At 41.9% G+C, this 26,318-nt stretch overlaps 1 protein-coding gene across 1 annotated transcript in view; it reads right to left on the bottom strand.

The window, feature by feature from the left end:
• The window catches only part of LOC126199490 (lutropin-choriogonadotropic hormone receptor-like), an 877,483-nt gene that overhangs the window by 104,219 nt on the left and 746,946 nt on the right, over positions 1 to 26,318 (bottom strand). The window contains exon 12 of the mRNA XM_049936411.1: positions 17,122 to 17,414. Coding sequence (XP_049792368.1) covers positions 17,122 to 17,414 — 293 coding nt within the window. The remainder of the gene's footprint in view (positions 1 to 17,121; positions 17,415 to 26,318) is intronic.

The following is a 26,318-nucleotide window of genomic DNA, read 5'->3' as shown; positions in this document are numbered from 1 at the left end:
TACATCGCCCTTGTATAGACCCTCTATACACTCCTTCCACCTTTCTGCTTTCCCTTCTTTGCTTAGAACTGGGTTTCCGTCAAAGCTCTTGATATTCATGGAAGTGGTTCTCCTTTCTCCAAAGGTCTCATTAATTTTCCTGTAGGCAGTATCTATCTTACCCCTAGTGAGATAAGCCTCTACATCCTTACATTTTTCCTCTAGCCATCCCTGCTTAGCCATTTTGCACTTCCTGTCGATATCACTTTTGAGACGTTTGTATTCCTTTTGGCCTGCTTCATTTACTGCATTTTTATATTTTCTCCTTTCATCAATTAAATTCAATATTTTTTCTGTTACCCAAGGGTTTCTACTAGCCCTCGTCGTTTTACCTATTTGATCCTCTGCTGCCTACACTATTTCATCCCTCAAAGCTACCCATTCTTCTTCTACTGTATTTCTTGCCCCCATTCCTGTCAATTGTTCCCTTGTGCTCTCCCTGAAACTCTGTACAACCTCTGGTTCTCTCAGTTTATCCAGGTCCCATCTCCATAAATTCTCACCTTTTTGCAGTTTCTTCAGCTCATAACCAATAGATTGTGGTCAGAGTCCACATCTACCCCTGGAAATGTCTTACAATTTAAAACCTGGTTCCTAAATCTCTGTCTTACCATTATATAATCTATCTGATACCTTTTAGTATCTCCAGGGTTCTTCCATGTATACAACCTTCTTTCATGATTCTTGAACCAAGTGTTAGCTATGATTAAGTTATGCTCTGTGCAAAATTCTACCAGGCGGCTTCCTCTTTCATTTCTTAGCCCCAATCCATATTCACCTACTATGTTTCCTTCTCTCCCTTTTCCTACTCTCAAATTCCAGTCACCCATGACGATTAAATTTTCGTCTCCCTCCACTACCTGAATAATTTCTTTTATCTCATCATACATTTCATCAATTTCTTCGTCATCTGCAGAGCTAATTGGCATATAAACTTGTACTACTGTAGTAGGCGTGGGCTTCGTGTCCATCTTGGGCACAATAATGCGTTCACTATGCTGTTTGTAGTAGCTTACCCGTACTCCTTTTTTTTTATTCATTATTAAACCTACTCCTGCATTACCCCTATTTGACTTTGTATTTATAACCCTGTATTCGCCTGACCAAAAGTCTTGTTCCTCCTGCCACCGAACTTCACTAATTCCCACTATATCCAACTTTAACCTATCCATTTCCTTTTTTAAATTTTCTAACCTACCTGCCCGGTTAAGGGATCGGACATTCCACGTCCCGATCCGTAGAACGCCAGTTTTCTTTCTCCTGGTAACGACGTCCTCTTGATTAGTCCCCGCCAGGAGATCCGAATGGGGAACTATTTTACCTCCGGAATATTTTACCCAAGAGGACGCCATCATCATTTAATCATACAGTAAAGCTGCATGCCCTCGGGAAAAATTACGGCTGTAGTTTGCCCTTGCTTTCAGCCGTTCGCAGTACCAGAACAGCAAGGCCATTTTGGTTAGTGTTACAAGGCCAGATCAGTCAATCATCCAGACTGTTGCCCCTTGAACTACTGAAAAGGCTGCTGCCCCTCTTCAGGAACCACACGTTTGTCTGGCCTCTCAACAGATACCCCTCCGTTGTGGTTGCACCTAGGGTACGGCTGTCTGTATCGCTGAGGCACGCAAGCCTCCCCACCAACGGCAAGGTCCATGGTTCATGGGGGGAGACTAGTCAGCAAAAATCAATGCGCAAAAAATGGAATACGGAAGTACTGAAGAATGAAGAGATACGCTTGGAGTTCTCTGAGGCTATAGATGATGCGAGAATAAACAGTTCAGTAGGAAGTACAGTTGAAAAGGAATTTATATCTGTAAAGAGGGCACTCACGGATTTTGCAGAGAAAAAAGTAGGTACAAAGAAGGCATCTGTGAATAAACTGTGGGTAACACAAGAAATACTCGAGTTGATCGATGAGAAAAGGAAGTATTATAATGGTCACGAAAATTTATCAATACAGAAACATAAGTCGTTCAGGAAGGAAATAAATTGGAAGTTCAGGGAAGCTAGTGCGAAATGGTTACATGAAAATTGTGAAGAAATCGAAAAAGAAATGACTGCAGCAAGGGCTGGCTCAGTATATAGAAAAGTCAAAACAGCCTTCGGTAAAATTAAAAGAAAGGGTGGGAACATCAGAAATGTAATAGAAATTCACTGTTAAATGCAGATAGGTGGAGTGAATCTATGAGAGTAAAGATTTATCAGGTAACGTGATTGAAGAAGAAACAGGAGACGATGCAGAAGACAGGGGATCCAGTATTACTGTCAGAATTTAAAAGAACTTTGCAAGACTTAAGGTCGAATAAGGCAGAAGGTATAGATAACATTTCATCAGAATCTCTAAAATCAATGTGGGAAGTGGCAACAAATCGACTGTTCTCCGTGGTGTGTAGAATGTATGAGTCTGGCAATATACAATTTGATTTTCGGAAAAACATCATGCACACAACTACGAAGACCGCACGAGGTGACAAGAGCGAGAATTATCGCACAATCAGCTTAACAGCTCATGCATGGACGTTGCTGACAAGAATAGTATACAGAAGAATTGAAATGAATACTCAGTACGTCTCAGATGACGATGAATTTGATTTTAGAAAAGGTAACGGCACCAGAAAGGCAGCTCTGACGTTGTGCTTTGTAATTGAAGCAAGACTTAAGAAAAATCAAAACATGTTTGAGCCGTGGTAAAAATTTCTGTTTTGAAGAGCGCGCCGCAGCGCGTAGTGTGAAGCAGTCGCCCTCCGTTTCTGGCGGTGGCGCCGCTCTGGCAATCGCAGCTTTGGTGTCTCCCTCTGGTGGGGAAGGGGCAAGGTTGCCTGTTCACGTGCATTTAAGGGGCGCTAAGGCCTGGCCAGTCGGTCAGTCTGGGTCAGTCTCTCGTCCCCAGCTTTCTAGTCTGTCTCTCGTCCGCATTTTTTAGGCAGTTAGTGTCTGTCTGTCGTTCGGAGTGCTAGTATGTCTGTCGTTCGGATCAATCTTTAAAGCCGGCAAAATGAGAGTCTTTCCACTCCGCCAGTAAGAGAACTCAGCGAGTGGTCGCCCGGTCGGGGCTTAGTTCCTTCATCTGAGTCTGCGCGTTAGGCCGCCAGTCTGCTCGAGTTTGCTCAGGCAATGTTCATTGGCGGTTGGATCGATCGGTTGGTCGGTCGCGCACTGAGACACAAAATGACTTGTCCGTCTTGAGCGTCAGCGCATGTGAGGTCGCCTCATGAGTCCAGTGGGCCGCGGCGTATAGCGAGGGGTAGTGACTTCGCGGTTGACACGAGAGCAACAGGAGTCAACCCACGACATCGGTCTGGCCGGTGCGAGCTGCGACGCTGTGGGACGGGAGATCGGCGCGCCTTCCTGCGTCCGTTGAAGCGGCTGGCAGCGGACGGTTCGGGAGAGCGATTTGGGGGTGCTGCGCCAGGTCTTCTCGAGATTCTCGAGAAATCGCAGTTTATTAGAAGTTAAGTGATTGGTGATATCTTGTTTGATTTACTCTTGTTAAACTCTACTTGTTTTCTTGGTGAGGTCACCAGCCGTTTTGCTTTGGGGTCGTACCACCATTCTTCTCTGTTTGCTTACCCGCGGGAAGGTGGTTGTTTATAAATTGCGTGGTCCGTTTTTCCCTTGTGGAGTAGGGGCGGGTTAGAGCAACCTACTGCTCGGTTTGTTCGGTAATCTCCCTATCAATCTACCGTACGTTAGTAGCTGCCTCTGTCATGTTTGTCGGATGTGGTGTGTTAACGAATTTATTGCTTGGAGTGTAACGGCCTAATGCCTGAAATATGTTTTGATCTTTGGAACTTTGACATTATTGCCTATGATCTTGAGAGGCGGTATCTTTGTACTGTAGAGCAACTTAACTATTGTTTGGCCAACCTTGTAGAATTTTATATAAGATTGCATTTCATGGACTTTTATTTAAATGGTCATTTTAGTATATAAAGTTGCCACCCTTTCATCGCAAGACTTTTCTTAGAAGTTAAAATCAAGTTGCAACTTCGGTGGCAAGGTTAATATTTTAATTGTTAGTGTTTTGTACCATTTCCATCCCTCCTACGGGGGGTGCATAGTTTGTGTGCTTGTGTAAATTGTTAAAACTCTTAGTTTAAAGTTATCTAGTGTGTTGCAGATTTGCACCAGTGCAGTCTTTCAGAGGCTGTTGTGAGCGGTCGTAACTACGGCCGTGTCAAAAGGGAGTAGCAAGGTTCTCTGCCCGAAAGCTCATACAGTCAAAACTTGTTTCTTTCTGCCTCTGAATAAATTGTAACTTTGATATTCAGAGGGTGCTTTCTGATTATAATTTTAAATCTGTTTCTTTAAAAAAATGCTTTTAGGCACTATGAAAGTGAATAAAATTCCCATTTGTTAAAAGGATTTTGGTTATGATTTCATCAGTTACTCCCTGGCAACTACTTCCACGCTTACATAGTGTGATTAAATGTGTTAATGTTCTTGATGAATCGCTAGTAAATAAAATAAATACGTAAGAATATTCTTTGAAAATAAATCACGGTTCAATGTTCATAGCATTTGTCGACCTGTAAAAAGCGTTCGATAATGTAAAATGGTGCAAGATGTTCGAAATTCTGAGAAAAGTAGGTGTAAGTTATAGGGAAATACAATATATACAAGAACCAAGAGGAACGAAGCGTTCGGATTCAAAAAAGTGTAAGACGGGGATGTAGTCTTTCGCTGCTACTGTTCAAAATATAGATCGTTGAAGCAATGGCGGAAATAAAAGAAAGGTTCAAAAGTGGAATTAAAATTCAAGGTGAAATGATATCAATGATAAGATTCGCTAATGACATTGCTATCATCAGTGAAACCGAAGAAGAATTACAGGATCTGCTGAATCGAATGAACAGTCTAATGAGCACAGAATATAGACTGAGAGTAAATCGAAGAAAAACGAAAGCAGTGAGGTGTAATGGAAACGAGAACAGCGAGAAACTTAACATCGGGTCTGGTGATTACGAAGAAGATGAATTGAAGGAATGCTGCTACCTCGGAAGCAAAATGACCCATGACGGATGGAGTAAGGAGGACATGAAAAGCGTACTAGCACTGGGATATTTGTGGAAGAAATTTCTGAGGATGTGGGTTTGGAGCACAGCATTGTATGGTAGTAAAACAGGGACTACGGTAAAACCAGAAAAGAAATGGACTGAAGCATTTGAGATATGATGCTACAGACGAATGTTGAAAATTATGTAGACTGATAAGATATGGAATGAGGAGGTTCTCCGCAGAACCGGCGAGGAAAGGAATATATGCAAAACACTGACAAGAAGATGATTTTTGGTTTGTGGGGGTGCTCAACTGCGCGGTCATCAGCGCCCGTACAAATTCCCAACCTTTGCTCAGTCCAATATCGTCACTTTCATGAATGATGATGAAATGATGAGGACAGTACAAACGCCCAGTCACCTCGAGGCAGGTGAAAATCCCTATTCCCCCCGGGAATCGAACCCGGGACCCCGTGCTCGGGAAGCGAGAACGCTACCGCGAGACCACGAGCTGCGGACCTGACAAGTAGAAGGGACAGGATGGTAGAATACCTGTTAAGACATCGAGGAATAACTTCCATTGTTGAATTCCGGTGTTGCGTCTAAATCCTGTCACTTCCGTATCTACAGAAACTGAAATTCTTGCCTCGTGTTAAGGAAAACATAAAACTCGTCTCGTTAGTCATACAGTTTTTCCTTTTTCGACTTCTGCAGCGTATAAGGACTGTTATTGAAATCTCAGTTTTAGCTTGGTTCATATTCTTTTAGTATTTAAGGTACAAATGTTATAAATTTGATAGGTTATTAATGTCTTTTGTGGTTGTGAATTATACTTGTTGTTCCTGTTCTTGCAATAGATTTGAGTTTTGGACTGAGAATAAGTTCGTTTGTTGTTTTCTAAGTTCCCGAGTGATACTACTTGATCCTACAGCCCACAGTTTTCGTGGTTTCTTGCTTCCCTTAAGATTGTAAGGAAGACTGCACTGCAGTTCCTTCTCTAAATCCTCGCACGAACAAAAAAATGGCTGACATCGAAATAAGTGTCCAAGGAATAGAAAAGCAACTGAAATCACTCAACAGAGGCAAGTCCACTGGCCCTGACGGGATACCAATTCGATTCTACCCAGAGTACGCGAAAGAACTTGCCCCTTCTAACAGCCGGGGCCGCAAGTCTCTAGAGGAACGGAAGGTTCCAAATGATTGGAAAACAGCACAGGTAGTTCCAGTTTTCAGGAAGAGTCGTCGAGCAGATGCGCAAAACTATAGGCCTACATCTATGACATCGATCTGTTGTAGAATTTTAGAACATGTTTTTTGCTCGCGTATCATGTCATTTCTGGAAACCCAGAATCTACTCTGTAGGAGTCAACATGGACTCCAGAAACAGCGTTCGTGTGAGACGCAACTCGCTTTATTTGTTCATGAGACCCAGAAAATATTAAATACAGGCTCCCAGGTAGATGCCATTTTCCTTGACTTCCGGAAGGCGTTCGATACAGTTCTGCACTGTCACCTGATAAGCAAAGTAAGAGCCTATGGAATATCAGACCAGCTGTGTGGCTGGATTGAAGAGTTTTTAGCAAACAGAACACAGCATATTGTTCTCAATGGAAAGACGTCTACAGACGTTAAAGTAACCTCTGGCGTGCCAGAGGGGAGTGTTATGGGACCATTGCTTTTCACAATATATATAAATGATCTAGTAGATAGTGTCAGAAGTTCCATGCGGCTTTTCGCGGATGATGCTGTAGTATACAGAGAAGTTGCAGCATTAGAAAATTGTAGCGAAATGCAGGAAGATCTGCAGCGGATAGGCACTTGGTGCAGGGAGTGGCAACTGACCCTTAACATAGACAAATGTAATGTATTGCGAATACACAGAAAGAAGGATCCTTCATTGTATGATTATATGATAGCGGAACAAACACTGGTAGCAGTTACCTCTGTGAAATATCTGGAAGTATGCGTACGGAATGATTTGAAGTGGAATGATCATATAAAATGAATTGTTGGTAAGGCGGGTGCCAGGTTGAGATTCATTGGGAGAGGCCTTAGAAAACGTAGTCCATCAACAAAGGAGGTGGCTTACAAAACACTCGTTCGACCTATACTTGAGTATTGCTCATCAGTGTGGGATCCATATCAGGTCGAGTTGACAGAGGAGATAGAGAAGATGCAAAGAAGAGCGGCGCGTTTCATCACAGGGTTATTTGGTAAGCGTGATAGCGTTACGGAGATGTTTAGCAAATTCAAGTGGCAGACTCTGCAAGAGAGGCGCTCTGCATCGTGGTGTCCAGGTTTCGAAAGGGTGCGTTTCTGGATGAGGTATCGAATATATTGCTTCACCCTACTTATACCTCCCGAGGAGATCACGAACGTAAAATTAGAGAGATTCGAGTGCGCACGGAGGCTTTCTGGCAGTCATTCTTCCCGCGAATCATACGCGACTAGAACAGGAAAGGGAGGTAATGACAGTGGCACGTAAAGTGCCCTCCGCCACACACCGTTAGGTGGCTTGCGGAGTATAAATGTAGATGTAGATGTAGATTGTCCACAGACAATTGCTGTCCGGCATGGGAAATCGCTTGCGAGTCAGATATTAGTATATTTTTTATATATTTTCAGTCTCATTTCCCAATCTTGTGTCCCCTAGGTCTCATTAGAAGTTGTTGAGGGCTCTTATAGTTTTGCGCTTCTTCTTTATAACTCGCAGAAATTTTTCTGTTAGACGTTTCACTCGAAACTTTCCTCGTATTTTTGTATCAGCAGATTCAGTTCTGCCCATTTATGACTTTTCTGTTTCTTTTTTTTTCAGGTGGTAAATCGGCAGATGCTTCCTCTGAATGTACAAAAATCGGCAAATGCTTCCTCTGAATGTACCATCGACCGTGTGTCAAGACTTGGCTCCGGAGCCCCACCCACCATGTCATTCTGATCGACGTCCATCACGTACATTTCTGATTTGTTTAGCGTTGACTGTCTGCACGCGACTGCAATGTCTCTTCGACGGCTGGGTTATTTACCGTTTGCTGCCTCGACACTGCTAGTATTAGCTGTGCTAGAGTCTTCATCTTTACTATTGGCCAAGGCTTGACTGTGGAGAAATGGGTCCGTATTGCCCATTCTTAAATCATTCTGATTCTTTCCATGTACATCTGAAGACTGAAATGCACGTTCGTTTAAAGCATTATGAACATCATCTTGTTCATTATTTACGGTCTCGGTGTCATTAACAGCAACTGAGTTAGTGTCAGCTGATGTGGCACCGTTTGCCACCGGTTTTACACTTATTCTTACTACTACATCAGAAAATAAAGGTCTTCGTTTAGTTAGATTGAGCTCAAGATGGAATTCTCACCTAGGACCGTCCTGTTTAACGTGATCTGTTTCATTACGTATGAAGCATGCTGGTAGTTGCTCCATGTTTGTAATTTACGCTTTATAACCGTCAATATTCATTAGGGACTGAATCGTTTTTATTATTTTTTTATTTTGATAGTGAATTTGGGACGAGGAACGGATAGAACTGCCTAGACCTCGTTCCGAACTGCACGAAGGTTTTCATAAGTCTGCATTTTGAGTTTTATTACTTCGTTGGGAATTTCCATGCGGAACTGAAAGAAACGCACATTTGTCAAATTGCCTTCCACTGTACTAACAGTTAACTTAGCGACAGAGCCTGTGGCAAATGTTACTTCAAAGTTACCAGTATGCTCACGGATTACTTGCTGGTATACTAAGTTTGAAAAAGTAGACATACTCATCAGTATTATGTTCCACACTATCTATTTGATCTCTTCGTAGTTTAATGTAGGTAGTTACGTATTTCTGAATTTTGAGAGCTGTCGGCTGTTTATTGATTTTGGCGAACTCCAGTTTCATAGTATCCTTCCGCTGGTAGCTTTCCATTGCGATTAAACTGTGTCACTTAGGAAACGAAGCTGTTTAATAGACGCTACGTGAGAGACCACTAAAAGCATGTAACTTGTAAAACACTGGCTGCAGCGCACACAAGTAAGCACGACGTGACCGGCCCCTAACCTTAGGATGATATGATTATGTCAGACCCTTCTGGAAGCAAAAGCAGCACTCTCGAAGACTATGGTTTTAGCGATACGTTTGCTTCTTTGTAGAAATGGTGACATAAGGTCTGAGGAGGCATGTAGGAACCGGCGAAAAGCTGTACCTGGTTATTTATACTGCGCAACACAATTAAGTCTCACTTTTCGGAACCCCGCAATTGTTTCCCACTGCGGCATACAAGTCTGAATTTCAACTCAAAGATGCCTAAAACATTCCTCTATAATAGCGCAAAAGCAGGCGCCCTGCGACGTCACCCTCTGGCTCGGCGGCGCTTCAGACAGCAGGATGTCGACGCGTGCTGAAAAAGGGCGAGAGCTCAGAACTTCATGTGAGCTGTAAGGTGTGTTAATGATGTCACACCGTCACCACATTTCACCAAAATTCTGATCATCACTGCCGTAGATGTGTCACACGATGAGAAGGTCAGCACATCTCATCTTAATCCCATTCTTGTCTCCGTGATGTTTTCTATTTTTTTTTAACGGTATCCTACACCCGCCACCAGAAGCTTCCGAGTCGTCTTCGCTAATGAATGTGAAAATCATTCAAATGGCTCTGAGCACCATTGGACTTAACATCTGTGGTCATCAGTCCCCTAGAAGTTAGAACTACTTAAACCTAACCAACCTAAGGATATCGCACACATCCACGCCCGAGGCAGGATTCGAACATGCGACCGTAGCGGTCACGCGGTTCCAGACTGAAGCACTTAGAACCGCACGTCCACACCGGCCGGCGAAATGAATGTGAGAGGGAACCCATCTAAATCGTTTGTTCTGAGGATCAATCGTGTGCCGTGAATCATTTTTAAGTGTGCCTTCTAGTACTCAGAAAGCCCCAATGGGCAGGAGGATCCTCGAATAATGCGCGTAAATAGTTCGATAGTCGTGTGCGGTACAATGAATCGTGGCGGAACGCTTCATGAGTCGTTGTCAGAGCGTTTTCGGAAGCGGCTTGAAAAATATACAGCAGCACCATGCCCTTCAGGCAGTTGACGACGTTCGTTCTTGTAGTGGGAAAGTAAGTGGTATCTGGGTATGGGAGTTCATCTGGCGTGACAGACTGTGGCTGTCGTCGCAACAGGAGCGCCAGCTTACGTTGTACAAGATCTCAGCATCTGCCTGCCATAGCACATGTCAGGCGGTGCGCATCCGAATCGGGCCGGCCGCGGTGGTCTCGCGGTTCTAGGCGCGCAGTCCGGAACCGTGCGACTGCTACGGTCGCAGGTTCGAATCCTGCCTCGGGCATGGATGTGTGTGATGTCCTTAGGTTAGTTAGGTTTAAGTAGTTCTAAGTTCTAGGGGACTGATGACCCCAGCAGTTGAGTCCCATAGTGCTCAGAGCCATTTGAACCATCCGAATCGACGACGGCACAGTGCGGACACAAAGGGTTGTCGGTGAGATGGATGGAATGGAGGCGCTGGCGTGTGGCTAATTTGCCGTTCATCACCACATACCACAGGGAACGAGCGTACGTGGGCAGCGATTGGTTGTGGATGGCTCGCCACACCCTGGTCCAGCGGATGGTCGGGTGTTGTTGTTCGACGTTGTTACGGGGTTGTCGTTCCTGATAGATGCGGTAGTTGGTGTTAGAACCACGACGCCCAGCACTGAAATCACGTGGTGTTATGTGTGGCTGAGGAAAGCGTTTCAGACACTCCGGCACTCAGGATCTACACAAAGGCCTCAATCGCTTTCATGAAGAGTGTCAATGAAACCATCTCTTCTCTAAGAACATAGTGGGCCAGCAATCCCACTGAACGTGATTAGGCCACTTTGGAGTGCAGCGAAACTGCAGTTTTTGCTCTGAAGTACAGTGTAGAACCACAAGGGATTGTTAAAAACCATTTGACGCAATTTGAAAGCGATCCGAAGTGGAAAATGCGGCTTATGCTATTTCAGCCCTCCTGTTTTGCACCGTACCATGGCGGAATCATGAAGGGGTGGACATTGACACATGCATGAATAAAGTGGAAAACGGTTTTTCTAAGATTTCCCAGTGTGACAGCTCCCTCAGTGCCACTTGCCCACGTTGGCTGAGCATCTTAAAAATGTACTTGCACAGAGAAAACCCATGAGCGAGTCCTGGGATTTCTCTGTGAAGGTACATTTTTAAAGTGCTCAACAAATGTGGTCAGGTAGCATTGAGGGAGATGCCGCACTGGGACGTCTTAGAGGAACCGTTTGCTGTTTTATTCATGCATGTGTCAGTGTCGCACCCCTTCATGATCACATCACAGGAGGATGCAAAACAGGAGGGCTGAAACAGCATAAGCTCCATTTTTCGCTTCGGACCGCATTCAGATTTCGTCGAATGGTTATGAACGATCTCTTGTGGTTCTTAAAAGTACACTAGAACAAAAACTGCTGTCGAACTGGATTCCAAAGTGGTCCAGTCACCTTCAGTGGTGTTACTGCCTTACGATGCCTTTAGAGAAGCGTTGAAGCTTCCATGGGTTGTCAGCAGTGTTAATGATTGTCAATAATGTCGTCCTGAAGCTCATCGCACTGCGAACTGCCGTTATCGATTTCACAATGTGTGGGAATCAATTCCTCAACAGAAGGGTTGGTTTCATTGAAGCCCTTTATGCCGCTACCTGAGGCCTTTTTGTCTCGATTCTGAGCGGGTGTGTGTCTATATTTTCCTATAAGGAAACTGCGTGATTTCAAAGCTGGGTGTCACGGTTCTGACTTCCACAGCGGAGGCATCGAAATAAGGGGTGAAATGTGGATAAGAGGGCTAGCGACACCCTTTCTATCGTACGACACGTCCACCGTGTCGTTGGTCAGAATTGTGGTGAAATTTAATGCGAATGTAATATCATTAAGCCACCTTGCAGCTTTAATAAATTTCTGAGCTTCAGTCTTTTTTCCACGTCTGTTGACATCTTCTGTCTGAAGCATCGCTGAGATCGCAGGGCACCACGCTTTAGTATCACTGCAGAGGAAGGCTGTACGGACCTGCGGACCAAATTTCAAAGTTATATGTCGCAATGGGAAATAATTACGGGGTTTCGAAAATTTGATCCTTTAATCTGGTTGCTCGGTGTATACAGTCACAATTGCGTTATAATATTGATGATAATCAATTTCGGTCGTCTGTCCTGATCAGCAGTATGGGACTTGACATCTGAGGTCATCAGTCCCCTAGACTTCGACCTACGTAAACCTAACTAAACTAAGGACATCACACATATCCATGCCCGAAGCAGTATTCGAACCTGCGACCGTAGCAGCAGCGCAGTTCCGGACTGAAGCTCCTAGAACCGCTCGGCCACAGCAGACGGCTCAGCGACAGTAGCTGTCACTGTTAATATGGCAGACCGAGAGGCAAAAGGAGAGGTGTTAACAGATACGGTTAAACAGACAACAGAAACGCAAACGTTCTGTCTATGCCTCTCACCGAGCCATAATTACCCGTCTGGAGCAACTGAAGACAGGTGTTACCTTAAATATCGGCCTCCGTTAGTTTACTGTGACCGAGATGTATCAAGCCTGCTGTAAGCACGTGGTCTGCTAGGCTCGGGAACCCTGAGGAGAGGCATTCAAAAAGGGATTACCCAATTCGAAAAAAGAAATAGCAACAGTGCCACCTGCAGCAAACGCCATCGGGGCGACACATGAACGATGCCGAGCACACTTCGGATAATTCAGTAATGCTCTTCGAAATCCGTCACGAGGCATTATTTGCCTGCCTCAACTCAGGAGAAACCGCATGTTTTTTTGAACAGTCATTTCTTTCAGCTTCGGTCATAGGTGTGCCGAATCTGTGACGATAATTCCGAACAGTGATGTAGGACTTCGCATTTTCGCGTCTTGCGTCTCCGCAGTCAGCAGTGGCACTACCTACTTCTCGTGGGAATTGAGTTTTTTTATGAACTCTCGCCTCACCACCTATGTACTTCTTGTGTATTTGCTTACGCTCAAAGACTTCATGTTCGCTCCTTGGGTTTCCCTTTTTCCGAAAGTTTCCTCATTTGGCTGAGTTCAGTACAAGTGTTCTATCACAGGACACGTAACCATCACAATTTTCAGTTTTAACCTTACAGCAGTTAGGTGCTGCCTGCTCGCTTAAAGGTGATGGATAGACCTTTCAGTCACAGCATCTCACCATGCATCTCCTGATCTCTCTAGATTAGTTACAATGCAACGTGTCGCCGTTTCTGGCTGCGTAAACGTTAAAATACTTGGGACGAAAATCAAAACATGGATTGTTACGAGCTGATGCAAATTTACACCTTAAACGTTGCACATTTCCAGAAAGGAATTTTAAGTCTTGAACTCGTCGGACAGCGAAAAAAGAAATAAAATAAACACATGTTGTGTAAAGTATTATGACAAGTTATAGTTAAGTTACGCCCACACATAAGTATTTGCGAGATAATAACGATCTAGAGCATTCTGCATTTTTTGAAATTGTGTTAAAAATATAAGGCATGCAGTTGCACAATTCTAAAAGCGCAGTAGAGTACTTGGCTCTTTGCTACAGTTGCAACTTGTGATATTCCGCTCTCAAACAGAGTAAGTGCTGGGCAAGTAGAAAGAATCCTCTCTACGTCACCAATTTGATAGTAGGTAGTTGGCGTGATAACAGGTTTCAGACCCTGCGTCAAAGAGTCGAGAAGGAAGGGTGCGGCGCAAGAGCTCTTCCCTGGAAGCGGAAAAGTGCTTCGCGGTGGAGTAAGACAGGCAGCACCACGCGAAGCACTGCAGGAGATCACTATGTTAGCAAACTGCTCGTGGCGTTAGGAAGTACGCCTTCAGTGTATGTACGTGGGTTTTCAATTCAAAAATACATCCTGTGTTATCTGACAAAAAAGAATATGATTTAGTGTTGTGCGAGAAATGGGTACATTACAACTGGGGCATCGTCAGGAAACTTTATCGATAATATGAATCGCCCAGAAGACAGGAACCAAGGCAACCATGTGAATAATAGTGCATAGTCACTGAAAATGAAAGTCTTTTTCTTTGGCAGTCAGTCCGAAGATTTGTTGGCAGCGATTCTCGTTCTACATTTTTCCATATCTTCCACAAGCCTCATCAGGTCTGAGTATGTTGTCGATTTTAGAGTTTATTTTATCTGGGTGATGTCCTGAAGTATTGTTCTTATCCATATGTTCTCCCCAGGAATTTTCCTTCTTTTAGTTTCACAATGATAGGGCAGTGTTTGTACCGTTGTAAAATCTACTGATCTCTCCTGACATATAATATTAGTCGTCAATAGTTGATCAGTGAAGAAATATCTGCGTTATGCTTGCTCTGGCTTCTCCTCTGTGGTACGGAGAAGTAATGAATACAACAGCAAACGTGTAGGCAGGGATTAAGTGAAGCGTTTGATACCGCTTCAACACACACAACCAAAACGTCATCTGATAACCTGACCTCGACCTCGGGCTACATTACAGATCACTCTGTCACCACATCTACGATTTCCTCTTCATATTCATATAATAATTTCAATCCCAAAGAAAACAGGTGTTGACAGATGTGACAATTACCGAACTACCAGTTTTGCAGCCACGGCTGCATTCCGTAGAAATGTTGGAACACGTGAGGCAATACTGACCCTACGACTTTTCATAGAAAATAGATTAAGGAAAGGCAAACCTATGTTTCTAGCATTTGTAGACTTAGAGAAAGCATTTGGCAATGTTGACTGGAATACTCTCTTTCAAATTCTGAAGGTGGCAGGGGTAAAATACAGAGAGCTAAAGGTTATTTACAATTTGCACAGAAAGCAGATGGCAGTTATAAAAGTCGAAGGGCACGGAAGGGAAGCAGTGGTTAGGAAGGGAGTGAGACAGGGTTGTAGCCTACCGCCGATGTTATTCAATCTGTAAATTGAGCAAGCAGTAAAGGAAACAAAAGAAAAACTCGGAGTAGGTATTAAAATCCATGGAGAAGAAATAAAAAGTTTGAGGTTCGCCGATGACATTGTAATTCTGTCAGAGACAGCAAGGGACTTGGAAGAGCAGTTGAACGGAATGGATAGTGTCTTGAAAGGAGGATGTAAGATGAACACCAACAAAAGCAAAACAAGGATAATGAAATGTAGTCGAATTAAGTCGGGTGATGCTGAGGGAATTAGATTAGGAAATGAGACACTTAAAGTAGTAAAGGAGTTTTGCTATTTGGGGAGCAAAATAACTATGACGGTCGAAGTAAAGAAGATATAAAATGTAGACTGGCAATGGCAAGGAAAGCGTTTCTGAAGAAGAGAAATTTGTTAACATCGAGTATACATTAAAGTGTCAGGAAGTCTTTTCTGAAAGTATTTGTATGGAGTGTAGCTATGTATGGAAGTGAAACATGGACGATAAATAGTTTGGACAAGAAGAGAATAGAAGCTTTCGAAATGTGGTGCTACAGAAGAATGCTGAAGATTAGATGGGTAGATCACATAACTAATGAGGAGGTACTGATTAGAATTGGGGAGAACAGAAATTTGTGGCACAACTTGACTAGAAAAAGGGATCGGTTGGTAGGACGTATTATGAGGCATCAAGGGATCACCAGTTTAGTTATGGAGGGCAGTGTGGAGGGTAAAAATCGTAGAGATAAATACAGTAAACAAATACAGAAGGATGTGGGTTGCAGTAGGTACTGGGAGATGAAGAAGCTTGCACAGGATAGAGTAGCATGGAGAGCTGCATAAAACCAGTCTCTGCCGGCCGGTGTGGCCGAGCGGTTCTAGGCGCTTCAGTCTGGAACAGCGCGACCGCTACGGTCGCAGGTTCGAATCCTGCCTAGGGAATGGGTGTGTGTGATGTCCTTAGGTTAGTTAGGTTTAAGTAGTTCTAAGTTCTAAGGGACTGATGACTTCAGCTGTTAAATCCCATAGTGCTCAGAGACATTTGAACCATTCATTCATCCAGTCTCTGGACTGAAGACCACAACAACTACACATACAGTGGCTTGTTGTTGTTGATGTGGTCTTCATTCGAGAGACTGGTTTGATGCAGCTCTCCATGCTAGTCTATCATGTGCAACCTTCTTCATCTCCCAGTACCTACTGCAACCTACATCCTTCTGAATCTGTTTAGTGTATACATCTTTTGGTCTCCCTCTACGATTTTTACCCTCCACGCTGCCCTCCAATGCTAAATTTGTGATCCCTTGATGCCTCAAAACATGTCCTACCAACCGATCCCTTCTTCTAGTCAAGTTGTGCCACAAATTTCTGTTCTCCCCAATTCTATTCAGTACCTCCTCATTAGTTATGTGATCTACCCATCTAAACTTCAGCATTCTTCTGTAGCACCATATTTCGAAAGCTTCTATTCTCTTCTTGTCTAAACTATTTATCGTCCATGTTTCACTTCCATACATGGCTACACTCCATACAAATACTTTCAGAAACGACTTCCTGACACTTTAATGTATACTCGATGTTAACAAATTTCTCTTCTTCAGAAACGCTTTCCTTGCCATTGCCAGTCTACATTTTATATCTTCTCTACTTCGACCATCATCAGTTATTTTGCTCCCCAAATAGCAAAACTCGATTACTACTTTAAGCGTCTCATTTGCTAATCTATTACAGTGGCTTATCAACTCGAAACCGAACTCTTACCCTCCAGCCTAACCTATATGTCTCACTACGTTACAGATCATTCTACAGTCACAGCTACACACTCGTTGGCTTAATCAACTCGAAACTAAACTTTCACGTTCTAACATAACCTAGACGCTGGGCTACGCTACAGATAAATCATCACAACGAGAAACTAATGTACATGCAAAAGAAATGCTCTCTGTGATCCGTTCTCCTTTTGCTTTCGGGCTTACAAGTAAAACGCCAAATCATCAGGGCAGTGAAGGCAGTGCGTGTTTTAAAATACGGCTGTGGATAAAACTGTAACCCAGTTAGGAGAAAATATAGCTTACCTTAAGTCTAAGCACAGGCCGCACAGTGAATAAGATAGTATAAAAGCGCTAAGACTGTAACGAGCTGCAGGGCAGAGATACAAACACAGTGAGATGATGTAAAGGTACTGACGCAGCTGCGGCCACAGGTCGGTCAGGCTGGAGTTCCAGAGGCTCATGTCGAACTCGGGGTCCTCCGGGAAGATGACGGAGTCCTTGAGGGGTGGCTTGGGCGGCGGGTCCGGCGGCAGCAGCGGCAGGAAGGCGCAGCAGTGGTAGGCGTAGGCCAGCATCAGCCGCTGCACGCGCGGGAACCGCTCCGGGGGCGGGAACTCGCGCAGCGCGCCGTTGTTGAACACCTTCAGCACCAGCAGCCGCTCCAGGCCGGCCGTCGGCAGCACGGGGAACGCGTTGTGGCCCAGGTTCCTGCCGGCACAAGCGCCAACGCTGCTCACCTGCCACCATCACAGTCTGTCTGCCAGGACTGACAACGGGAAGGCCTGAGACACGGCCAACCGATTCGGCTCAAATTTGGCAGGTCGCTTGTGTACGGCCTAAAACGAAGGAATCTAAGACATTTTGGGTCAACACCCCCTCGTTTTTGAGAAAATCACCGCTAAAGGTTATGACGAGGAATCGACTCAAAATTGGCGGGATCGATAGATAATTGTAAGTAGAGGATTTTTCATCATCACGTATGGGGCCCGAAAACGCATACTTTTCCAGAAATTTGGGTAAGAAACTTTTACAACTGCCGCTTCTGTACCGACATGCAAAACGCTTTTCGCCGGCAGCGCCGATAGCGCAATGGCCAAGGTAATTGGCTCGGCTTGGGTGAACCCAGGTTCGAATCTCGAAGAAACCTAGCAGATGTTATTCTTTTCGTCTGTATTTTTCCATATCTCAATTAATAGGGATATGAGGGTTAATAAGGTAAGTAAATCAATAAGGAATGATAATAATAAGGTAGGCAAACTAATTTCACAAACGCAGTGAGTTAGTAAAGTATTAAACTTTTAAGCCTTGTCACATGAAAACAACTCCGAGTAAGAGTGCTGCGCATTCCTCACAAGGGATCACAGATAGCCAACCGCGCGACGCTTGTTTATAGCTAGGCATGGGACAGAATGCATGCGCGGAGAGTTAAGTTGTCCCGGTTGCCTCTTCGTCATATCATAGTTATGAACCTGGAAGAGTGAAGGTGTCCAGCACGAGCCTTATAGAAGTCAATCGGAAAGAGTCGTTTTTTTGTCATTAGGCTGTCGCGAACCTCGCGGATACATGTAGTGATTTTTCCATCGTTAATGCGCCGAATGAAATACGTTTTGTGAATGAATACAGTGTCCTTCGTAGGTAATACATGACGAGTACTGTATGTAGTTTGTAGTAATTAGCTCGTCTGTTTATCCTGTAGTAACTAGTTATTGTTTGTTGTGTCATATCTATCGAGATTCGAACCCGGGTTCTTCGAGTCCCAGCCAGTTACCTTGGCCGGTGCGCTATCAGCGCTGTCACCGAATAGCGTTTACCATGTGGGTACAGAAGCGGCAGTTGTATAAGTTTCTTTCCTCGATTTCTGGGAAAGTTTGCGTTTCCGGACCCCATACCCGATGATGAAAAATGCTCTATTTACAGTTATCTATCGATCCCTCCAATTATGAGTCGATTGCTCTTCACAACCTTTAGGGGTGATTTTCTCAAAAACTTGGGGGTGTTGACCCAAAATAACTTAGATTCCTTCGTTTTAGGTTGTACACAAGCGATCTGCCAAATCTGAGCCGAATCCGTTGGCCGTGTCTGAGGTCTTCCTCTTGTAAGCTCTGACGTGTCCGGCGACCAGTACAACATCATTCTTAAGTAGCGTGCGCAGAGAACAACATGGATGGTAGATGCAGCAGGGCAAGCGTGGGGAGATGGTAGTGGTCAGGGTTACGGGCTGGTGCTTTAGGGGAAACGTGGAGTGCTGGAGGGGAAGAGCCGTCCTAAAGGGAAGCATGTGCTCATACTCTTTGTAAATATTATGTGGAGCCCCTCCGTGCCCACACTTGCATGGTGACCATTCAAAAAGGTCTACTGTCACCTCTGCTTTTGAAAATGCAACAAAAGTAATTTATTTTCTTCTTGATACAATAATTTACCAACAGCCGTATCTATTGTAGAAATTTATTTTATTTTATGAACTTCTATGTGCTACCAGTTTCGGCATTATATTGATGCCATCTTCAGGCCCCACTCGTCATAGTCGTAAAATCTCTATACACGGAAGGAGCCATATAACTGGATCCGTGAATCAATTCGTCCTGCAAACAGCTCTTGTTGACCAGGCGACACAGACTGTATTTAAATGTTGTAAGAAAGACTTTCCAAAGAAAGTGAATTGTACCTATACTGAAAGATACATGTGGTTTGATTATGAAGCAACTCAAGAAACTGGAACGCACATTCCAAATCTTATAATTGTCCACAATTTTAAGGGTGATACTGTTTATAAATTTAAGACAAATGATGAATTCTGTAAGTGGATGATATCTGAAAAGAACAGATTCATAGCTCACTATGCAAAAGGTTACGATTCCCAATTTATTTTGAAGTAGTGTGTTGAAAATACAATAAGGCCATATACCATCTACACAGGAACTAAACTAATGTTACTGGAGATCAAACAGTTAGGTATAAAAATTATAGATAGTAGTAACTTTGACCAAGGGCCACTCAGTAGTTTTGCAAAAACTTTTGATTTCAAAGAACTGAAGAAAGGTTACTTCCAACATTTGTTCAATAAGCCAGAAAATGAAAACTACATAGGACCAATTCCTGATACTGAATGCTACTGTCTTGACACAGTGAAACCAAAAGATAGAGAAGAATTTCTTAAATGGCACAGTTCCAGAGTTAAAGAAAATTATGTGTTCAATATGAAGAAAGAAATTAAAGAGTAGTGTAATTCTGATGTAAATATATCAAGAAGTGATTGTTTGGAATTAAGAAAACAATTTCTGGAAATTGCTAACATTGATCCATTCTGTTATTTAACTATTGCTGGCGTTTGTATGGCAATTTACAGATCTAAATATTTACCGAAAAATACAATTGCTGTATTGGATAAAGAACAGAAGGAAAATTACAATAAACAATCGATAGCTTGGTTGGATAGTTTAAATAATAGCAACATTCAACATGCTCTTAATGGTGGAGAAGTAAGAGTTGCAGGAGCAAAAGTAGATGGATTTGATAAAGAAACTAATACTGTTTGCCAATACCATGATTGTTATTGGCATGGTTGTAAAAAATGTTTCAAAAGTGAAACAATTAACAATGAAAATAAGGAAACGATGGATGACGTTCATCGAAAGACTTTAACAAGAAGTGTAGAAATACGAAATGCCGGGTACAATTTAGTGGAAATGTGATTGGCTGAACTCAACAGAGTATAAAATGCTTAAAAAATTAAAGCATTTACCAGAAGTTATTGAACCACTGAATCCAAGAGGTGCATTTTATGGTGGACGAACAAATGCAATAAAATTAAGAGCTAAAGCAGATGGTATTAGCTCAAAATTAAAATACATTGATGTATGTAGTCTTTATCCTACTGTGTAATATTATGATTATTATCCTGAGCAACGTGAAAGAAAACTATATAGACCAAGATATTATTCTAAAAATTGGTATAGTTTAATAAAATGTAAAGTATAGGCTCCTAGAGGATTGTATCATCCTGTTTTACCTGTACACATCCAAATCAATAAAAATGAAAAACTGTTTTTTCCTTTGTGTATCAAATGTGTAGAAGAACAAATAAGTAAATGCAATCACAGTCATGAAGAAAGAAGTTTTATTGGAACTTGGGTAACAGATGAAGTAAAGAAAGATGGAGAAAAAGGATATAAAGTGTCAGAAGTCTATGAAGTATGGGATTTTAAGCATAAAAGCAATATGCTGTTTAAAAATTATGTGAAAAACTTTATGAAAAGAAAATTAGAAACTAGTTCACATAATTCTGAAAGTGATAAAGAATACATCAAGACAGTTAAAGAGAAATTGGACATTGACTTAGATCATGACAGATAAAAGGAAAATCCTGAAAAACGAGCTGTTGCTAAGATATGTCTTAATTCATTATGGGGAAAATTTGGACAAAAGCAAAATATGAGTCAAACAGAATATATGACAGATTTGCAACGATTTTAGGAGATATTACTGGATGATCGCTTAGATAAATTAGATGTAAATTGTATTGCAGAGTAGATGGTTCAGATGAGGTACAATTTCAAGAATTACTATGCGGAAAACAATGCAGCTACATTCACTACATCAAATGCAAGGTTAAGATTGTATGATATGTTAGATAAACTTGGAGAATCTGTTGCATATTTTGATACTGAGTCTGTAGTATATATTGACGATGGTAAAAATACTGAGGAAACAGGTTGTACGTTAGGTGAATGGACTAATGAATTAGCAAATAATTGGATTACAGATTGGGCTTCCACAGGTCCCAAAAGTTACTATTATGAAAGAATGTTAAGAAGAGAGAAATGAAGGTAAAAGGATTCACATTAAATTACAAGAATATTCAAAAGTTGAATGCTGAATCTATGATAAGTCTACTAGAAAGTGAAGTAAAAGAAAACATACAGTTACAATACAATCAGATAACCAGAGATGTTGATACTAAAAATCTGGTTAACAAACAGGCTAAGAAAGAATTTTCATTTCAGTATGATAAAAGAGTTGTTCTAGAAAATTATGATACAGTGCCTTATGGTTATTGAATCTCTTCTAATTTTTATCTACATATTTTGTACAGTGTATTAAATCTGTAACTATTATTATTATTCAAATTTTCTGTAAATAACAGTTCTGTTATGGAATATTTTTTGTTTGTTGTAGACAGTAAATTTTCAACTTATATTTATAGAGGAATAAATTTAATAGGATTGAAAAAAAGTGGTTAGAATTAGAAAGGCAAAAAAGACATAAAATTTAATTGTTTTTAAAAAGTAGTTGAAAGTATAGTAAAGTGATTTTCGCACCTCTAAGTCCTTTTGCTTCTCCTTTTTTGATTTTAATATTAAGCAATATAATCCTGATTAATTAATAAAGATAGTTTTTATATCAATATTTTGGACGACTTTTTTTATGGCATTTGAAAAATCTTTTAATTGTAGACATTCTTTATCTTTCTCTTCCAATTGAAGCTGTAGTTAGTTTGTTCATTTAATTCTATAGCTTGGTGTTGAGCACTTGCAATTTTTAAAGATGGTGACATTAAACTAAAAATATAAAGGAATGAAGAAGCTTAAAAAGAATGATAACGAATTTCACGATCTAAAGTTTGATGTGTAGCTTTTTGGGGCTGCAGAATTTGATATATGATTGAAAATTTTTGAAAATTTTTATTTTTGTGGCTGTGTTAGCTTGCATCCATTTTTAAAAAAATATTAGTAATTAGGTTGCTAGTGTGCTCAGCCTAGTCGTTTATAAGAAAATAAAAAATATCATTACATTATCTGCAAGTGCACCCAATCCGCCCACTTACTGCTAGTGTAGCTCACACTCCGGCCTACTTTCCTCTTCATAACGAATCCTATTCCCATTAAACTATTTTCTGCTGCTTTTGACAAAACGCTATATTCATCTGACCACAAATCATTGTCTTCTTTCCATTTCATTTCACTCGCTGACCCCCCCACTATATCTAGATTGAGCCTTTGCATTTTCCTATTCAAATTTTCTATCTTCTCTATCACGTTGAAACGTCTTATATGCCACCCGCGACTCATAGAACGTTATCCTTTCGCTGATTACTCAATCTTTTTGTCATGGTCACCTTACACTTGGGAGTCTCCTCCCAGATATTCGAATCGGGGCTAGTCCAGAACATTTTAACAAAATCTTTTAGCAAAATTGTAATACAGAATGATTGCAATTATTTCGCTTTTTGGACAAATCGAACTATTTGAATCACCAAAATTACTCCATGCAGTCTTTGCTTCTTTGTTTATTTCTTTTTCTGACGATACAGATATGGAAAATTTCAGGGTTTTATATATACTTTTGATTCAGAAGAGCAGGAAAAATGTATTGGTGCAAGAGTTGCTTGAAAAGAACCTTAGTCTTTTGTGTTTGTAGGGAATCTAACCGGCAGAATAAACAACAGATACACTCCAATGTATCATTGGAGGCTAAGTGATTGGATTTGTAACACTAGTCCTGATTAAAAATGATGGAAAAGGACATCCGCCAAGGCTGTATAAAAAGCAATTCACTGTAATTCACCCAGAATGGTTCTCGGAAACCATGTAAAATTTGGAAGGCCGTAAAAGGAAATGGAATCTTGCTCCTCCCGAACCGAAGATTCACCTTTCTTGTTGTGTTTATTTGTTACGCATATGCACAAGAGCCATGCTATAAGTCATGCACTTTACCTATATATTCACTTACAAGTTTACCTATATGTTCACTTACCTTAGAACTTTTCTTAACAGCCCTTCAGTACAGTCCTCCTACTCCTTGGTTACAGAATTTTAATGCCCAGAAGGTCTTACTAATCCATCGAAGACATCGCTTGTATTTATTGCCAAATAGCTTAGATGACGGAGGCAGAAATCTTTTTAAGCACTTTTTAATGCCAGTGTTGTCCAGTTATTTACGAAAATTACTTCTTATCAGTATTACATTCACAGAAAGTCGTAGATCACCGGAAATTCCACCTGAATGGTGTTAAATGCCTGTCCAGGCATCACAATTCTGAGAAATGATGACAGTATTGGAAAAAAGAGGAGAATTTCCTTTTAAAAACATATGCAAGAGAATGTGATCGCCTTATAGAGAAGCTAATCACAATGAAGAACCACTGCATCGGAGAGGAGAACACGATCTAAATGATGCAGTCACCTAACCTCTACATTCAAAAGGGAGAGGGACCATTACAGTATATGGTACCGTCATGTCATTAGAGAGGAACACCAAGATGTGAGATTACTACCAGAACACACAAACATAGATACCCTGTTCTTTGCCGCGACCAAATAAGTATTCACACAGCAGAAAGTGACATCTAGTTTTCAGTACAACGTTTAAATCAAATATGTGAGAACTGCCATCTAATAATTTCAGCCAAAATCTTAATTAATAGCTCTAAAAGGAAAGTTTACAGTCCGCTCCAAAATACTACTAGGTGAAATCCAATAAAATAGGTGTCATATATTCATCTGTTAAGTTGCGATACTAGCTATGAATATGAAACCGATGTCACTAATACATGAAATAAGTTTCAAATGACATATGGAACTATGGGTGACAAGACAAGGATGATCTCAAAGTTAAAATTTTACAAATTAATGGATAATCCTATTATAACATATGGAATGGAATCATCAACATCAACCAGGAAAGACAAAAGAAAAATACAGTAGGCGAAAATGCAATTTTCAAGGAAATGTACAGGATTACTCGACCTGGACCCAATGGAACACGTTTGTGATGGGTTGAAATGTCGACTTGGCATTAGATCGTAGCATGCAACATCACTACCTTCTCTGGTGTCGGCTGCTGAGAAAGAATGGGCTGCCACTTCTGTATAGACATTCAGACACCTCACTGAAAGTTTTCCTAGCAGAGTTGAAGCCATCATAAAGGCGAAGGGTGTGCATCCCCAGTATTGATGATGATGAGGTCCCATACTCCGAGGAGCGTAAGGAACAATGCGGGAGATCCACACCGCCGGCTAGGCAAGGTCCTAGCGGAGGTTGTTTGCCATTGCCTTCCTCCGAACCCCAATATTAATGTCCAATAATATGTGACCGGATGCAAATGGTCAGACAGTGTATCAACAGGATGGAGGAAGACAGTTTGGTCAAACAAGTAATCAATTATAAAATAACAGGAATGACAGGTGTAGGATAATCGAGAAACAAATTGTTTTTAGTGAAGATGAAACAGACTGTAAGTTTACTCCATGAAGAGGAGAATAAGACACAATTACGAATAGCACTTGATGGCAGGAAGTCGGCCACGTTATTTTCGGAAGAACCATCCAGACATCTGAAGTAAGAGACTTAGGGAACTCAAGGAATAACCTAATTCTGGATGGCCGGAGGAGGTTTCGATCATAATTTATCCAGTTCAGTGCCTTAACCTTTGCGCTACCTTGTTCGGTTGATTATCAGCATGCAGAATGGAGCACAAATCCCAAAATTAGAATTTTTAAAGGGAAAAGATAACGCCAGCAGCTTTATGAGGCTGTCACAGACAACACTGAAATGACATCATCAAGAAATTATCACGCATACAGACTTGAGATGACGATTACTTGATGTCAAGATAGGCAAATCCTTCTCATGATAAATACTTGTAAATTAATGTGCGTATGTATACGTAAATATCAAACATTGTCTGACTAGGATGTTTGTCACTGCAGTGAGACACAATCGTCTGGAGCACGTAAGGCGCAGCCAGTGCGTAAATCTTTTTGTGGGGAAGGCAGAAGCCAGATACATTTACTGGAAGAATCTTAAGCATTAAAGAGGTGACTTATAAAACCGGTTCGACGATGTTTTAAGGAGTGGACGACGGGCCGAGACTCCTACCAAGGTGGATTAACTGAAAAGACAAAGAATTTACAAGAAAGAGCTGTGCAGTTCATGAGAGATTCGTCTAGTCACCGCGAGAGAGCCAACCAACTGCTCAAACTCCACGTGTTTTTCCATGTTCTGGGCTTGCTAATTCGTCCTTTATGGTGTACTAGCTGAGTACGCGGCGTTGCCCGGATACGTATTTATTCTGATTCTACCCTCATTGTTCATCTCCTCAATCATCCTCTCTATTAATTTTCCTGCTTCCCCTCTCTGTCCATCTTCTCCTCCACCTCTCTCTGTCCATCCCCTCCTCCCTGCTCTCTCTGTCCATCTGCTCCTCTTCCTTTTTTGTCCCCCTTCACTGTGTCCATCTCCTCCTTCCTTATATCTGTATCTCTTTATCTCTTCCTCCCGCACTTCTCTCTCCACGATATCTCACAATAGGAGGTTGCTGGCTTTTACCCCCCCCCCCCCCCCCCACAATATTTCTTTCCCGATAGTAATTTGTGTACCACGTTTGGTAAACATCAATCCAGGGGTTTAGGAGGAGCGTTTCAGCCGTGGCTTTCCCAGAGCACGCACACGTCACATGTATTTCACATATGTTTAACATTATTCCCTCATATTTGTACACATATTTCACCCGTCTCTGTATAGAATACGTTCCTGCAATTCCGATTTCACGCAGCTCAATGTCTGTGACGTTATATCTCCTGAACAGTGTGTCGTACAACGATATAACTTTGCA

This window comes from Schistocerca nitens, chromosome 8, assembly GCF_023898315.1.
Source record: "Schistocerca nitens isolate TAMUIC-IGC-003100 chromosome 8, iqSchNite1.1, whole genome shotgun sequence".
In the NCBI taxonomy this organism is placed as follows: domain Eukaryota; kingdom Metazoa; phylum Arthropoda; class Insecta; order Orthoptera; family Acrididae; genus Schistocerca; species Schistocerca nitens.
This window is presented reverse-complemented; position numbering and strand designations above follow the sequence as displayed.